This window comes from Balearica regulorum, chromosome 32 (assembly GCF_011004875.1).
Source record: "Balearica regulorum gibbericeps isolate bBalReg1 chromosome 32, bBalReg1.pri, whole genome shotgun sequence".
NCBI classification, from domain to species: domain Eukaryota; kingdom Metazoa; phylum Chordata; class Aves; order Gruiformes; family Gruidae; genus Balearica; species Balearica regulorum.
In genome coordinates, this window is record NC_046215.1 from 632,547 (window position 1) to 650,706 (window position 18,160).

Below are 18,160 nucleotides of genomic sequence, written 5' to 3' on the forward strand. Positions count from 1 at the left end.
GGTGGCGGTGACGGTGACCTCCTGGAGAGCCTCGGGCACCTGGGAGGGGGGGGACACACCATGGGTGAAAGGGGCAAGAAAGCGGCACCATTTTCAAAACGAAAATGTTAAAACCAGAGTAAGAATCCAAATTAAAAGAAAAGAGAAAAAGAAATTTTTTTAAAAAAAGACTGAAAAATTAAAAAAAAAAAGACTGAAAAATTTAAAAAAAAAGACTGAAAAATTAAAAAAAAGAAGCAAAATTTAAAAAAAAAACAAAGAAGCAAAAGAAAAACAAATCCCATCGTGAAAACGATAAATAAAAAAAAAAAAACTAAAATTAAAAACCCGAAGAACTAAAAATTATAAAACCAAAGAGCGCAATTTTTTTAAAAAATAAGAAATACAATCGAAGAAATAAAAAAGAAAGAAAAAAAGAAAGAAAAAAGTAAGAAAGTAAAAAGTAAGAAATAAAAAAGAAATAAAAAAGTATGAAATAACAAAGTAAGAACTAAAACCAAAGAAATAAAGTTAAAAAGTGGTAAATAAAATCAAAAAACCAAGGTAAGAAATAAAATGACAAAGTAAGAACTAAAATTTTTTTAAAAAAATTAGGAGATAAAAAACCGAAGTAAGCAATAAAATAAAAACCTATGAAATCAAATTTTTAAAAACCAAAGGAAGAACTAAAATTTAAAAACCAGAGTAAGAAATAAAGTTAAAAAAAATATATTTATATATAGGTTTTTTTTTTAAAAAAAAGCAAAGTAAGGATTAAAATTTTAAAAAAAATTAACTTCCAAATCCAGAAATAAACGAAGAAATAAAATACGAAGCCCTGAGGTAACAGCCCCCCCCCACCCGTGTCCCCCCCACCCGTGTCCCCCCCACCCGTGTCCCCCCCCCCTACCTGCACCAGCTCCAGCGTGGCCATGACCGGGGGTGGCGTGGGGGGGGGATGTGGGTGGGTGCTCAGCGTCGCTCCACGCCGCGCAGCCCCACGCGTTACGGGTGCGTGGGGGGGCTCAGCACCCCACGCGTTATCGGGGGGGGGGGGCTCAGGACCCCACTCGTTACGAGCCGGGGGGGTGGGAGCTCAGCACCCCACGCGTTATGGGTGGGTGGGTGGGGGAGCTCAGCACCCCACGCGTTATGGGGGGGGGGGTGGGAGCTCAGCACCCCACGCGTTATGAGTGGGGGGGGGGCTCAGCACCCCCCAGCCCCACGCATCCCCCGCAGGTCGCAGCGCGGGGCTCCGCGGTACCTGCGCACCCTCCGTGGGCGGTGGGGGGGGGGGGGGGGGGAAGGGTGGACCCGAACCCACCCGGCACCGCGAGTGGGCGGGGATGGGGCCGGCCCGAACCCTCCCGGCACCCCCTTTTGGGGAGAAAAACGCCTTTTCCAGGCTTTGCTCTTTTTTTTTTTCTTTTTTTTTTTTTTTAACCTTTCGGGTTTTTACCTTTCTCCCCCTTTTTTTAAACCCCCCTTTTTTTTGTACCTTTTCCCCCTTTTTGTCCTTTTTTCCCCCTTTTTTTTCCCTTTTCTCCCCTTTTCTCCCTTTTTTCCCTTTTTCCCCTTTTCTTCCCTTTTCTCCCCTTTTCTTCCCTTTTCTCCCCCTTTTTTCCCCCTTTTCCCCATTTTTCCCCCTTTTTTCCCTCTTTTTTCCTCTTTTCCCCCTTTTTTCCCTTTCCCCCCCTTTTTTTCCCGTTTCCCCCTTTTTTCCCCCTTTTCCCCCTTTTTTCCCTTTTCTCCCCTTTTTCCCCTTTCCCCCCTTTTTTCCCCTTTTCTCCTGTTTTTTTTCCTTTTCCCCTTTTTCCCCTTTTTCCCCTTTTCTCCCCCTTTTTTTCCCTTTCCCCCTTTTTCCCCTTTTCTCCCCCTTTTTCTCTTTTCCCCCTTTTTTCCCCTTTTTCTCCTTTTCTCCTCCTTTTTTCCCCTTCCTCCTCTTCTTTCCCCTTTCCCCCTTCTTTTCTTTTTTCCCTTTCCTTTTTCTCCCATTTTCCCCTTTTCCTTCCTTTTTTCCCTTCCTCCTTTTCTTTTTTCTCTTCATTTTTCCTTTTATTTTTCTTTTTCTAACCACGCTGCCTGAAATTTCCCTTCCAAATTAAGATTATTTGAGGCTTAGAAACCCAATCTGACCCCAAAATCCACCCCAACCAAGAAGGGAAGAAATAAAAATTAAGAAATTATTATTTTAGAGCCAAAAAAAAAAAAAAAAGAGAGAAGTGTTCATCCTGCTTGGGATATCTCGCATTTATTTTAAAGCCAAAATGGGGGTTTATCCCCACATCTCTGGGCCGACAATAAAAATATGCAAAGTACAGGAAAAAAACGGGGGGAAAAATCTGTTTCTGAAGCATTTTTTTCCTGTCCCTGTGGGATGCTCGGTGCAGGAGTCAAAGAAAAGGGGAAAAAAAGCACCAAAAAAATCTATTTTTAAAGTAATTTTTTCCGTTCCCCCAGGATGCTCAGTGCAGGATGGGACCCGAAGCAGTTCCAGGCAGGAAAAATTCCCAAAGGAAATGAATTTCCTCCGTGCAAGAAAAAAAAATAATTCCCTAAAAAAAAAAAAACAAACCTTTTTTTTTGTTCCATCTCAATTTTTTTCTCAAATAAAAAAAAAAATTTATTTACATCGCTCGAATTTGGTTGAAAAAAACTGAAATTTAAGGCTGCAGAGGGAGGTTTTCAATTCCGTTGTGGAATTAAAGGGTTATTTGGGATTTTTTTTTCCCCCTCCCCTCATTTTTAACACCTTCTCCGGCAGGCGCCGACTTTTTTTTTTTTTTTCCCCTAAAAAAAAAGAAAATCCCGACAAATGTTCGTCTTGCGGAACTGCGGTTATTTCTTTATCGCCCTTGATGAATGGGAGCTGCCGTTTCCTTCCCCCCACCAGAAAAAAAAATTAAAAAGGGCCCATTTTTAGGGGTGTTTTTAACTTGAATTTAGGAACAAAACATCCAAAAGTGAAGAAAATAGCGTAGAAAAAAAAATTTTATATATATATATAGATATTCCTTAGGTGGAGGTTTAATTAGATCTCGTCACTTCAAACTGCATAAAATTATTGCAGCTGCAGAAAGATAAAAATATAAAAATAGAGAAGAGGAGAAATAGAGAAATGTAGAAATATAGAAATATAGAATATAAAAATATAGAAATATAGAAACATAGACATATAGAAATGTAGAAATATAGAAATATAGAAACATAGACATACAGAAATGTAGAAATGTAGAAATATAGAATATACAGACATATAGAAATATAGAAATACAGACATATAGACATATAGAAATATAGAAATATAAAAATATAAACATCTAAACACATAAAAATATAAAAATAAAATATAAATATAAAAAAATATACAGCTCTCAAAATATACAAAGATAAAAAGATAAAATATAAAACTATACTGAACTGATAATAAATATTATTATAACAGTATAATAGTATATAATTATATACTATGGTCGTTAAAAATTCTAAGCTGCCAATGAAATCGCAATACCTTAAATATATAACAGAATAATAAATAATAAATAACTTTTAATCATCCTACATTCCGGTAACGGATAAATTCTTTATTCACTACGTGAGATGTTTTTCCGCTTATTTACCCCAAAATGAAATTAAAAATATTCTTCGCATCGTTTCTCTTCCGAAACTCCGCACTTTATTAATGGAATAACTGAATTTACCCAAATAAACTGGTTTGGACTGGTTTCCCCCCAGGCGTTTTTAACCATTTCCAGTTGCAACCATTTATGGGACATTTCTCCTTCATCCAGACCTTAGGTCATCATTGCATCATGACCCTGCTCGTTAATCCTGAGTCCTGATTCGCTGTCTTTAGCTTGGGATCAAAACTGGGATGGAGGACCATCCGGTTTGGTGGATGGAGGGACCATCCAGCTTGGTCCACGGAGGACCGTCAGGCCACCAAACCTTCCCCGGTGGGATGAGCGAGGAGACAAGCAACGAGAAGATCCATGGCCAAGAGGGTGGAGGAGGTAAACCTCAAAGAGGAACAAGACAGAAGAAGACTTCCCAAGACCGAAAACCAACCCCAACTCCATCCCATCCTTCTCTGGGAGGATTTGAGGCGTTATCTTCTCCGTTACAGGGCTGGAGACCTTCATTTGGTGGAGGACGTGTCCCGATAGAGACACTTCTCCTTGTTAAAAGCACGGGAGACGGAATCGACACCTGACCAGGTCCTACATCTCAGGGGTGGAAAGGACAACCCACGCCACATCGCTCCACTCATCATCTCCTCTTATATCCACGGGTGGAGAGATGACGGTGCAAGAGCTCACCTTGGAGATGTTCATCCCTGGGGAAACCAGACGGGTCAAGGTGGACATCCCTGAGAAATCAAAGCCACCGGGAAGAGGGCAACTGGTTTGGGGGGGCAGGGGGGGGCTGGAGAAGGGACACGATGAAGCAAGACCCCCCCCCACACACACACGCACCTCATCAGGGTGGGTGGAGGGTGTAGGACCCAGGATGGGACAGGAGGAATCACCCACCTAAAAGAAGAAACACCCAGAAAATATGGGTCCAAAAAAAAAAAAAAACCAACCAAAAACAACCCCAAAAAAAAGAGAATTTAAGCTCTGCAAAATGCCCGTTTTCCTGTATCTTGCAGGAAAAACTCCTCCTCTTCCCTGAGGTGGGGGGGGAGAGAGAAATCAATCCACCTTATCGCCCCCATCCAGGTCCACCCAGGACCACCCCGCAGGTGCCAACTGCCCTTTCTTCTCCAGATCGCCCATCCAGACATCCCCAATTCAACCATTCATGGGGAAAATGTCCCCAGGGCCTGAGGGGAGGGGCCTTCCCCCCTCCTCCTCCTCCCTAATTAAGGTAATTAAAGCCTGTGAAGCTTCTCCTGCCTGGATTATTTTCCATTTTCTTGGAGAAAACAGATTCCCAAGAGCCACAAAGGGTCGGACCCTTTTTTCCCAGTTTTTCAGCTGGTTTCCGTGCTCACGTGGGCAAGGAAAAATGGAGATTTATTTTATTTATTTTTTTTAAATTATCATTTTTCCTCCTTTCCAGGGTTATCCAGGTGTTTAATTCTCCTGGGGTGGGGTGGGAGACCTCCACCCCAGCAGCTTCACCTCAGCAGATGTGATGAAGGGATGGGTGGCATCAAGGGTGCTTATATTCCACCTCCCCCTCCCAAAAAAAAGGATCTTCTCCCCCCACCACCCATGGCATTGACCTTGGCCAGCCCTGCCAGGCTCCCTGGTCTCTAAAAAATATCTCAGAAAGCATCTCCCGGTGGAGAAAAATCACCTTCCCACCCTCCGTGGACATCTCGGAGGGGGTCTCGTGGGAGCTACAGCTGTCCCACCCTGCGTCGCTTGGCCAAGGGGAGACCAACCCCACGTCACCTTGAGCTGAGCCCTCTATCCCTTTGGGAACGGAGGAGATTCCCGTGGGAACCAGCCCCAATCCCACCCGTAGCTCTGGTCTGCCCAACAGGTCACCGACATGACGTCAGGGTGGCCGTGGTGAACCTCAAACCTCTATGAGGCCACTGGTGGCAACACCTCGACAGTGAGACCTCTCCGATGGCTGCACCCACCTCCTGCCTGCGGCCGGTCTTCTGTTCCCACCTCCACCGTTTCTGGTCTTGAGGGATCATTTTTTGTGGCCAAAGAGAAGATCCGAGTGGAGGAAAACCCCTCCAGAAGCTCCTCCTGGAGGAACGTCACGTTTAACGGGCTCTATCAACCCAACCCAAGCCCCAGATCGCCCAAAACTTTCTTTTCCTGAAGGTTTTAAACTTTTTCCCCCCCTCTTTTTTTTCTATCCCAGCCCTCACGCCCGCTCAGGCCCCAAGGTTTTCACCGACTTCCTCACGACTCTTCCTGATCGCCTCCCTTTTTCACCGAAAAAGTCGTAAATTTTGGTTTCTTCGTCCCGGCAGCAGACGGGGGCTGCTCCCTTCTCATCGCAACATCCCCTCTGAGCAGAAAGACATCCTCTGCTGATCTAAACTAACAAAAAACAGGCATTTGGGCATATTTTTCTCACTAGCTCCGTGCCCGTATGACGTCATGGCTGTTGGGTATCCAGACCAGCTCATGGAGGAGCTCTGGATCTCTTGGACACTTCCCAAAAATAAGGAGCACGAACCAGTTGCCCTAAATTCAGTTTTGGACGTCGGTTGGATTCAGGCACGTCCATCAGAACTGATTCTTTACGGTTTTTTGATTCTTCACAGTTTTTGGATGGTTTCTCCAAGGGGATGTGACGGGGAGAGGTTGCACCAGGGTGGGCAGCTGGTGGTACCCACAGCTCCTCAGGGCTCCACAGGACGGGGTGAGCATGGCACCAGGGGGGGCTCGGACCCTTGGGTGGGCAAACTTGGATCTCTGCAGGGATGCAGGAGCATCAGGGATGGAAGGAGAGCTGGGAGGACGATCCCACCCTGGAGAATGGGGATGCAGGAAGACCCCCACCACCACCACCACCCTGGAGAAGTGAGGATGGGGACAGGGTGTGACATTTAACACCGAATTCAGGGTGACATTTAACACCTTCCAGTCACCTTTAGAAGATTTCTCCAAGCCGAAGAGCTCGGCCTCTTGGTTGACCCAACCCATTGCATCTCCGGGTCTCCCATCCTGGTTCCAAAAGGTCCACGCCAACGCGACGGGTCCATCCTGTTGGCCATCGCAACCGTGACGCAGCATCCAAAAAAACCCATCCAAGAGCAAGAAATCCCTTTATTCCACCACGGATGAAGCAAATTTAATTTCCTGAGGTGGCTCTTCCGCACCCCGTAACTCCTGTTAACGAGACGCCTCAGCGAGATCTTCACCCAACGCGAGCAAAGCCTTCATAACCCGTTAATTCCTTGATGACTCTTAATTAATTAATAACAAACCAGCAGAGAAACCCCCTCTCCAACCAACCAGAGTTGAGTTTGGGCTGTTTTGGGATGTGTCAGCCCTTCACGGACCATCCCACGGGGGTCTCCAAACCGTGACCACCCCCCCAGGAGATCAAACCCACCCATTGCGGTGGGTGGGTGGGGGGGACTTGAGCTGTGGAGCAGCTACCCCCCTAAATCCCCTTCCCCCACCTCCAAAAACCGACCCCCCTCCTCCCCAGAACAACGTTGATGCGGCCAAATGACTTTTTTGGGGAATAAAACCTGGGATTCTCTAATTCCTGAGTGCCACCCAAGGATTATTTTTTATTTTATTTATTTTAATTTTTTTTAATTTTTTTTTAATTTTTTTTTTTTTTGGAGGGGAGGGGGGAGTGGTTTCTACCAAACCCCCAGAGCATCCCAGGGACCACCACCATCTCAAGACCTGCAGGGTTGGGACCATCCTAAGGACCACCAACATCTCAGGAGCTGCAGGGTTGGGAGCAGAAGAGGTTTCTCCCCCCACCCCATCTCGAGATATTTTTTTTTTTTTGGGGGGGGGGGTGTTTCCTGACCCCACAGGGGGTAAATCTGCCATCGGGGACATTCCTGCCCATTGTGCCAAGCAGGAGACCCATTACCTTCCCCCGATGGTCCCTCCAGGGGGTGGGATGACCTTAACCCTTTCCTCCCAACCAGGAGGGACGGGGAAAAAAACCCAGCAAATAAATAGGAAGGTCCTTCTACTTATCCAAAAACCAGCTGGTTTTACCCCAAAATGAGTCCCAGGCGCTGAAAAATGACCCCTCTTCTCCCCAAATTTATCTTAAATTCATCCCCTCGGAGCAAGGATGCGCCTGGGAAGGGATTTGGTGTAACGGGGGAAAATAAAACTGGGGGAAAAAAAACTATAAAGTGAATTACTGCCCCCCACACACACCTTTTTTAAAAAAAAAAAAAAATACAAAAAAATATAAATTTACTTGCCCGAACGGCACAAATAAATGCCGACGCGCTGTGACGGAGGAGATGATGGAGCTGAGGATGAGGATGGAGATGAAGGGGGAAATGGGGATGGGGGGAGATCAGAGGGGGGGTTTTCCAGTCTGGATGGGGCAAAAAAAAAAAAAAAAATCTGAATTCTTCCAATTTCTAGAAGCAGTAATTTGATTTTTCTCTTCTCTTGACCACGTGAATCCCTTTGCAAGGCCGGAAAAGGGGTTTTAAACAGGATTTTTAGGCCCAGAAAGTTGCAAGTTTGTAGAATATTCTAATTTTTTTTTATTATTTATCCCTCCTAAATTCGTTCTTTTTGGCATAAAGATTTGGACAGCTTAAAAAAACAAATAAAATATAAATATCCCCAAAATAACTTCAAAAGACTCAACCGTCTACTTCGGAGCCTCGTTATAACGTGAAATTAAGTCGTTTCAGGCGGTAATAACATGAAGGAGGGTTTCTAATTCATTTTTATACGCTAGATATCGAAATATTTTTATGATTTATTAAAGTTTTTTCCGACGTGCTGATATTTCATCTTCCCGGAGTGAAGATTTGGGTTAACAGAGAGGAAAGCGATCATTTTCTTAAAAATCAGAAATCCACCTTAATTTGATGCGGAGCCGTTTGAAATCGGAAATTTTTGAGTTAAAATTGAAAGAGAGAAAGGAAAAAAAAAAAAGCAAAAAAAAAAAAGCAGTTTTCTTCCCAAAAATGGGGGGTACCTGCCTGAACCCCGAATTTCTGCGCTGCTCCTGGGTTGGCAGCTGAAGTTTTTCCTCCCTGAGCCTTGGATTAGACCGTTTTTCCCTGATTTTTACCCCAAAACGCAGGGGTGATGCTCCGGTGAGGGGGTGAGACCTCAAATTCCACCCACCCGGCTCACGTTGGTTTCGCTTTTCCTGGGGTTTTATTGTCCGGCGGAGAAATTTAATCACATCAGGCTGCAAAAAAAAAAACCAAACCCCAAAAAAACCCCCCCCAAAAAAAAAAATTAAAATTAAAAATAATAAACAAGCCTTTCCTTTTGGTTTTACCTGGTTTTTACCAATTTTTAGATTTTTTTTTGCAGGGGGGGGATTTCCCCAGGGGTTGGGATGGGACCCTCGAAGGGTGGTTTTTTTTTGGGGGGGGGACGACACCCCAAAGATGCTTTAACCCCAGGTGGGATCCTGCTCCCAGCTCCGTCTCCATCCCAGTAAAAACCAGTTTGCGGGACGCGAGGGGACACGAAAGGGTGTCTGGGGCGAAGAGGGGCCCCCGCGAAGGGGTTTCGCAACGTTCGGTTCAACCGAAAATTCGGGAGGGGGGGTGGGAAAAGGGACCCCCACACCCACCCAGGGGGCAACCGGGGACCCACCGAGGGGTACGGGGGGGGGGGGGGGGGGGGGGCAGGATACTTGGGGTCCCCCCCACCCCCGCTACGGACCCTCCGGTCGCTGTTTCCATCCGGATCGGGTACAGAGGGACACAGGAATTGGGGAAAAAAATATAAAAAATAAAATAAATCCGGTGGCTGTTCCGGAATGATGGTGGGGTCCCCAAAATCAGATTCCCCCCCACCCACCCCACACCCCCCAGGTAAGTACTGGGGATGATGATGGGGGGGGGGGGACGACACCCCCAGTTTGAGCATCCCCTGGGAGCAACTGGGATGCGGGGATGAAGGCGAGGGTGGGGCGGAGGAAGGACGCGATGCAAGAAGGTGTTTTGGGGAGAAAAAGGGCAAAAAGGGGGAGGCAGGAGCTGGATTGGGGGAGCGGGGCGGGGAGCAACCGCCGCTGAACCTCGTTTTGTTCCTCGGGTTATAAAATCACTAATTGCATCCCGGCAAATGTGTTTTTCCTGGGGTGAAAAATGGGGAAAAAAAATAAAAATATCGGAGGTGCTCCAGCGGTTCTGCCGTTATCGGGGCGCTGCTCGCTTAAAAATGGGGAAAAAAGATGGGGAAAAGTGCAAAAAAAGGGTTAATTCGACCTCGTCGCCCATCCTCAACGCAAGTGACCACGGTGGGAAATTAAATTACGTCACCCATCAACCTACAGAGTTAGTTTTCCTAAAAAAAAAAGCCATTTTTCCCCTTTTTTTTTTTTTTTTCCCCCCGGAAAAGTCCTCGGTGTTATCTCGAGGGGAGGAATGGAGCTGGGACTCGTGTCCTTGTCTCCCAGGTTTCCAAATCGCTTTAGGACGAGCTCAGAGATGATCGGTGGTTTTGTTGATTCTTGACCTTCCGATAAAAAATTACGACCCGAAGAGTTCGGGGTTATTAAAAAAAATAAATAAATAAAAATTTAAAAAAAAATATATAAGTAAGGCTCTTGCAAAGGCGAGGGGAAGGGAAGAAACGGTCCCAGCGTGCACGATGCAGCTGGGGGGGAAAAAAAAAAAAAAAAAAAATGTGCGTTAAAAATGGGATAATCTATTTTTTAAAAATTTTTTTAAAAAAATAAAATATGACCTTGAACTTGGCTCGGAAGCGTTTGTCGGGTTCAGCTCCACCCTCCCCCCCTCCTTCTTCCTTCTGTAAAGGAGGAAGCGGATGAAAATTTCGATTTCGGGCGCCTCCGCGGGCTCCCAAGGAACCCCCCACCCCCCCCGAGGAGCGATGCTGCCTGCACCCCCGCGGGCAGGACCGGTAGGGCAGGGATTTGGGGGGGGTGGGGGGGGGATGTTGGGGACCCCCCCCCCCAAGGGTGAGGGGTGAAGCTGGGGGTGGTTTTGGGGGGGTTTATAGGGGTTTTGGTTGTTCTTTTTAAGACTGCAGCCTGTTGAACCCCGTCTGATGGTGTCACCCCCCACCCCCGTCGTGGGTCCGTCCCCCCCCCAAAAAAATTTGACCCCCCCAAGGTTGCGGCGGGCTTTCCCTCTCTCTTTTTTTTCCCCCAAACCCATAATTTTCCCTTCCAGATTCCCTCCCCCTATTCACACAAATCGATAAATCAACTTCTCCCGCCCCAAATTTACCCGTTTTTTTTTTTTTTTTCCCCTCTTTTCCTCCCCGTTTTGCCGCAAGCCCTGAGCCCTTGCGGAGTTGTGACAGCAGTGTCCCATCCCAGCCCGGGCTGCGGACAGCAGGGACACCAAAATGTTGGGTTTTTTCATGGATAATTGGGAAAAGATCCTTGGAGGAGGAGGAATCTCCATCCTTGGAGGTCCCAGAGCCACCCAACCTATTTTTTTTTTTTTTTTCACTATTTCTTAATTCTCCAAGTTTTACCTAAAAAAAAATCCTCCCCAAACTGACGTTCCCTGCACCACCCTCAGCTTTATATTCATTTAATCGATTTTTTTGTTTGGTTTTTTTTGAATTTCCGATGGGAAGATGTCGCTTCCTTCGCCCTCCCGCCTCCCTCGCGTCACCTCCGTCACCGCTTGCGTCGCGATTTTCTTCTTGGGCTTTTGCGTCCGCCAGCTGGACTGCGGTAAGGATCTTCTCCCACGACATCCATCCGTCGTGGGGTTTTTTTTTTTAAAAAGTGAAGGGTTTTTTTTTTTTTTTAAAAAAAAAAAAAAAGCTAAGTGAGATAAATAACAAATTCTGGGGATTTGGGGAGGTTCCATCAAGAAGCGCCCTACCAGGAGGTGATGGTTTGAGGAGCCATCATCCCCATGGGTGAAGCCCAAGAGCTGGCTTGGTCCCAGACCATCTAAACCAACCCCAAACTCTGTCTTCCAGCACCCTTGCGCCCCAAAAAATCTGTCCTTTCTCCCTCCATGGCTTCTCCTCCGTCGTTTGTGCAGCTTTCGGGTGGTTTCTTCTTCTCGCAAGAGCTCTCCTGATCTTGGGGTAGTTTTCGGATCCAGCTGCGAAAGAGCACGGTGATGTTCCTTCACGTTGGGTTGACGGTCGCTTCCACGAACCCAACCAAAATCCTTAAATTAAAAAAATAATGAAATAAACTCAATTATTTGCACAGACGATGTAGCAGAACCGCGTGTCTCAGGCACGTCTTCTTCTCACCTTCCACCTTTCGCAGCCCGGTTCAGAGTCCTGGGATCCGACCACCCCATCACCGCCGTCGTGGGAGAAGACGTCGTCCTGCCTTGTCACCTCTCCCCTAGGCTGAACGCCGAGAACATGGAGGTGAGGTGGTTTCGGTCCAAGTTCTCCGTCTACGTCCACCTCTACCACAGCGGGCAGGACCACTACTCCTCCCAGATGCCCGAATACCAGGAGAGGACAGAGTTTTTAAAAGAGGGCATCTCCGTTGGGAACCTTTCCTTGAGGATCCTCGGGACCAGGTTGAGCGACGAGGGGCAGTACCAGTGTCTCATCAAAGATGGGAATTTTTACGAAGAAACCACGCTGGAGCTGAAGGTAGCAGGTAAAAACCAGGGTTGTCTACAAGATGGACCCTCTGGAACGTCCCATTTGTCCACGACAACTCAGAAATCCCGTTTGGTTTTTCTCTGCTTGGTAGCCCAGCTCCTCGTGAGCATCTCCTGAGCTGCCTGGCCTCAGATCCCTGCAGGACATCAACTGTCCCATCACCAAACGCCCCGAAACCTCACAAATACAGCAACACCATCCCCTAAACCAGGAGAAACCTCCCGGTTCCCCCAGGTCAGCCATCTCAGACCAGGGCCCTGGCTTCATCTCCAGTTGGCTCGCTCCTAAAGAGACCTCCATGGTGGAAGCAGGAGATGGCGTGACTGAACCCAAAAATAAATCCTGGTGCACCTTTTCCCATTAAGGATGTGGTCTCCAAATTGTCCCGAGGTGGGAACGTGAGCTGGAGAACGTTGACCTTGCAGTTGGTCAAGCATCTCCCATGTCCCAAAGACAGCGCTTTCCTCCCTAAAACCATCAGGTCTCGCCTTGCTTAGTCTGCAGAGGGGATGAGCTTCCATCTGGGTGGAGATGGTTTCATCTCGGGACCTTCCATCCTTCTGCGCGGGATGGGTTCCGTGATTTCACGGTCGTCCTGTGACTCTGAGGGGGAATTCATCCGGCTCGGGCTGTCCCCCAAATTGAAAGTTTACAAGGTTTTGGGTTTATTTGAGGAAGGAGGAAAATGTAGGAACAAATAACACCAGGTCCACCCCAAGTTCAGATGTTTTCCATGAGTCTTTCACCACTGCTGCCCTGACTTTATGGCTGTGAATGGAAAAAGCTTTTGAGAAGGTCTTCTCCAGGGTGGGCACCCAGTTTGGCTGATGGAGGTATTGGGGGTTTTTTTGGGTCCCAGTTTCAGGTTCCAGCCCCCTCCTCTCCTTGAAGGATTATAAAGACGGGGGAATCCAAGTGGGATGTCGAGCAACCGGCTGGTACCCAAAGCCTGAGATGCTGTGGAGAGATTTGGAGGGCCACCAGCTCCCGTCCTTCACCGAATCCGACTCCCAAGACCAGAACGGCTTCTTTGAGGTGGAGAAGTCCATCGTCATCCAAAAAACCGCACGCCGAAACGTGTCCTGTTCCATCAGAAACACGCGGCTTGCCCAGGAGAAGGACTCAACCATTTATATATCAGGTGACGTACCACCAGAATTAAAGTTTTTTTGAAGTCATATCTGGAAAATAAGGTTTCTTCCCCTAATTTTATGCACCCAATGGTCGTTGGCTGCATCCGAAGAGGCTTCTGGGCACGAGGGACCTGTCGCATCCCCGGTTGGGCACCTTCGGCTGCGCCGCTCCACGCGTCACGAACGTGCGACGGAGGAGGAACCCGTTTCTGGGCCATCGGGGATCAAGTCAGGGATGTTGAGGATTAATTTTTTAGTAGAAAACTGGTTTCAGCATAGTTTTCTTAAGAACCACTGCAAAGCAGGGGGGTGTGTGTGTGTTTCTATTAAAATTTTAAAATTTTTCCTATTAAAAAGCAACCTCAGGTCTAAATATTTCAATAAAGGCGCTCAGAGGAGACCGAGCGTTTGCAAGACACCGTTTTTCTACATAGTCCCATCACAGAACATCAAATTAAAAAAAAAAAAAAAAAAAAAAAAGGGTTTCGAACGTTTTTATGGGAATTTCTTTTCAGTTCTGAATTTCCAACGGGCTCACGTTAATTAATTACTTTTCTACGAGACCGTAGCACCACCACGCGTTTATGTACAGCCACGTTCACGCCGACACACAACATACGCGTATAATCTCACCCCGGATTAACACGATTTTGGGAATTTTTCTCTTCCAGACCCCATTTTCCCAAAGAATTCTCCCTGGATGGCAGCTTCGTTGGCGACCCTGGCTGCCTGCTTGGCTTTGTTGGGCGTCTTCTCTCTTTTCATCTTACGGCTACGAGGTGAGGCGGGAGGGAAGAGCAAGACGGCCATTGGGGCACCCAAGTCAACACCAAATTCATACGGACCTGCCCAAAGGAGAACCGACTGCCCCCAGGCATTTGCAACTCACTAGGGCTCTATCCCGTTGAAATATTCCCCCAAAATATCATTTTTTAGGGACTGGAAGCATAATCTCCATCCCCAGTAGCTCATGACCTTGGCTGGGTTGACCATCAAATCCCCTAAAACGAACCACAGGGATGGGATGCGAAGGAAGAAGAGCTCCAACATCCCTATTTCACACCAAAATTCCCCCTTCCGGCATCAACCAAACCAAAAAATACCCAATTTCGGCCGATGTCTCCATCACGGGTCAACCACTCAAGACGTAGGTGTGGGAGAAACCTTCCCGTAACCCACGCGACCTTCTCTGTTCTTTCTTACAGCCCAACACACCGCAGAACTTGGTAAGAAATGCTCTTTTTTCTCCTACCCCCTTTTAAAAAGTTGGGGTTTTTTTGGGTTTTTTGTTGTTTTTTTTTTGATACTGAGGGAGGGGAGGGTCTCGCATGCGTGCGTCTCCTAAATTTGCTTTCGGGTGATTTCACCCCAAAAAGCTACTTGAAAGAATTATGAGGGGTGGGAAAAGGTTGACTGGATTTCATTTAAATTCTGAAGACACACCGAAAAAAAAAACAAAACCAAAAAACATGGAATTGGGAAAATATTTTCTTTTTCCTGCTTTTTCCTTTTTATTTATTTTTTTTTTTAACCAAACCAGTTTTATTATTGACGCTGAGCTTCTACACCATTCTCCGTACCCCGGCGCAGACAACAGCCGCCGACCATTTTCCTGCGAGAAAGGAAAACTTCCCCTTACGTTTATTTCTCCTTTTTCTTTCAGAGAAACGCAACGTCGAAATCCGTAAGTTTGGGGGTTTTGGGGTTTTTTTTCTGTCATTGAGGGAAAAATAAGAGCGGCAGACGGCCGCCCACTTCATCACACGAGTTTATAAACCGGCAGGGAGGAAGCGAAAAAATTGGGGACTAAATAAAATAATAAAAACTTAATCTGAGTTGGCCAACTTGGGTCATTGACCTTAGGAAAGACCAAATTTCTATATTTTCATAAAATTAACCTCTGAGGCGATGGGCTGCCGTGTCCGTTTGTAGTCGTTTAAGTCGACCTTGGTACGGTTTTCGAGGCGAGCTCGGGTTCGGAGGAATCAAATTTTGAAATAATAAAAATCAGCTTCCTTGGTTTTGGAGGAATTAAAATGTCGGAGGAGTAATAAGAACAAGTTTCCTTGTTTTCAGAGGAATAAAGTTCAAATTTGCCCATTTTCTCCCCAAAGAGAAAGCAATAAATCCCCAAATTTTTCTTCTTTCTCAAATGAAAATCGTTAGCTTCGATGGCAACAAAGCTAACGAGGAAGCGTCACCCAAGAGAAGGACCACGAATCCCGTTTTTTACTCTTAGAAAAAACAGCGCGTCACCCATCAAAATCTCGTTTAGGACAATCAATTCAGCAGGTTTTTCCCCCCAAAAAAAAGACCTCCATCACCTTCCAACTTCAACCCAACCCTTCCTTCAACTCAACTTCCAAAATCCCAGCCAGGAGAAAACCAAAAAAGTCCACGGGCACCTGGACAAGTTGCCAGCACCAAATTAGCATTTTCCCACATATTTTTTCCCTATTTTTATTTATTTTATTTTAATTTTTTTATTATTTTATTTTATTTTATTGTATTTTATTTTTTTTGCCCCCTTCCAGGTGAACGCGATATGGAAATACGTAAGTATTGTTTTGCTTCTTCCGCCCGTTAAAAGCCCGGGAAAAGGAGAAGACCTTCCCGTCACCTCCATCCAGCTTCAGACGAGGTCGAGCCCAACTTCTTGGTGGCACCAACCCCCCAAAAAAAAACCCTCCTTCCCGCCCAATAAAGTGCCCCAAAAATCCTTCCTTCAAGCCAATTTTCCCCTCTCCGGGCAGATTTTGGAGGTCTAGAACCACCTCTGAACGTACCCTTGGGTTTGGTGGCTACGTAGAGATGAAAGTATGAGGGTTCGATTCCCCAAAAGCGCATGCTTTTACTAAAAACATTTAATTTTTCTTTTCTTTTTTTCCAGAGAAACAAGCTGGAGAACTCCGTAAGTTCCATCCTTGTTCTTCCCCGCGGTCTTTCAAAGAGCAGAAATTTTTGTTTTGGGGGTGGGTGGGATCGGTCTTCCTCAGTTTTATTACCAAGACCCCACCAACATTGATTGCAAAACTCTCCCAGGGTCTAAAATAATGACGAATTGGACCAAAAAAAAAAAAAAAAGAGATGTCCAGGTCCCCATTTTGATGCCTCGATGTCATAAAATCGATTAAATTTGAGTCTATTAAGCCAAAACATGCCTGGGACTGGTCTGCAGCCCTGGGGCCACCACCCCAAATCGCCCCACGTCCCCTCAGCGCGGCAGAGGAACCTCTTGCGATCACGTCTGTTCGGTTTCAGGGTGGAGAAACGCCATCGTCCCGGTGGAAGAAGGTACCTGGAGGGGGGGGCGGGTCTCGCGCTTTGCTTCTCCGTGGGTCTCTCCCCGCAGCTGGGAGGGATGGACAACTCAAGGACTGAACCTCCGCACCCCAACTCCTCTGATGTTTCCTTTTCCCACCAAATCAGCATTTTTTTCTGTCTTTTTTTGGGGGCTGTTTCTAAAGCCCCAGGGTCTTGACGCCCAACGTAGCGCGGTTGGAAGCCAGAGGAGGGTACGGAGCTGGGATGGTCCCAGCCAAAACTCCCCTGGGAAGAGGGTTGCGGGATGGGGAAACTCATCACGTCTCCACGCCCAAGGGTGAGGCCCTTGGTTCCTCCCCAAGAGGTAGACCTGGATATTTAATAAGGTTCCTCCTCAATTAATTGAGTTTTGGGTCCGTTCCGTGGTAGAGCGCGACCCACATCCACACCTCGAGGCCCCTTAGCTCCCCAAAACGGGGCAGCCACCCCCCAACCAGCACTTGGCCGATGCGGTCTCCCAGAGGAGGCACCATCTGGGACCACGCTAGAGGTGGTAGTAGTAGGAGATGGGACCAAGCTCTGGCAACGCTGAGCACTCGAGGTCCCACGAAACGTTTCTCCAAGGATAACCAACCATAGGAGACCCCCCGAAGGCAGCCGAGATCTTCAGCCGAGCTTTCTCCTTCTCCCTGCAGCGCACGTGACGCTGGACGCGGACACGGCGCACCCCCAGCTCATCCTCTCGGCGGGTGGGAAGAGCGTACGGCGCGGAGACACGCGGCAAGCTGTGCCAGATAACCCCGAGAGATACGACACCTACCACTGCGTCCTGGGCCAGGAGAGATTCGTCTCGGGGAGATACTTCTGGGAGGTGGACGTGGGGACGGTGGAAGGGGGCGTCTGGGCAATGGGGGTGGCCAAGGAGTCCATGAAGAGGAAGGGGTGGATCAACCCAGCTCCTCAAGATGGGATCTTGGCTCTTTTCCACTGCGGGGGCAAGTATTGGGCTTTGACCTTCCCCGACCACACGGCTCTCGTCCTCACCCAGATGCCCCGGACGATTAGGGTGTACCTGGACTTTGAGGGACAGAAGGTGGCCTTCTTCAACATTGACAACCAAGACCTGCTCTTCACCTTCCCGCTGACCCAGTTGAGCGGGGAGACGATCCGTCCCTGGTTCCGCGTGGGGCCGAACGCCGAACTCAACCTGAAGTCACCTCCTTCTCCACCGCGCGTCCCCAGCGTGGAGGAGCCTCTCCTCCCTTCGTGTTTCCTCCTGAAGAACCTCTCTAGAGGAGGACGGGCCCCGCACACGCCAGAGAGCGGCACGTGACCAAGACGGGACAATCCACGGTGCCGTCCGCGAGCAACCGTGATCGTCACCCAAGACTCTTCCACTCACGTCGTGCCACCACGGTGTCCCAAGACTCGTGCCACGATGGTGTCTCCACCCGAGCAGAGCTATCGCTGCTCCTGTTGGAGCTTGCAGCAGGACGTAGCGGTGGCTAAGACTCATTTGTCTTCTCCTGAGGCGACGTTTCCAAGCGAGCTGCTTTCTCCTAG

The 18,160-nt window shown here is 47.6% G+C and overlaps 1 protein-coding gene across 1 annotated transcript; it reads left to right on the plus strand.

The window, feature by feature from the left end:
* Positions 1–10,380: 10,380 nt before the first annotated feature.
* On the plus strand, positions 10,381–18,160 carry LOC104633978 (butyrophilin subfamily 1 member A1). The gene is made up of 11 exons (XM_075738345.1): positions 10,381–10,505; positions 11,193–11,292; positions 11,848–12,195; positions 13,060–13,341; positions 14,005–14,112; positions 14,539–14,559; positions 14,997–15,017; positions 15,868–15,888; positions 16,224–16,244; positions 16,595–16,627; positions 17,293–18,160. Exons 1-11 carry the CDS (start codon positions 10,410–10,412, stop codon positions 17,928–17,930), a joined length of 1,689 nt encoding a protein of 562 aa, XP_075594460.1. The 5' UTR covers positions 10,381–10,409; the 3' UTR covers positions 17,931–18,160.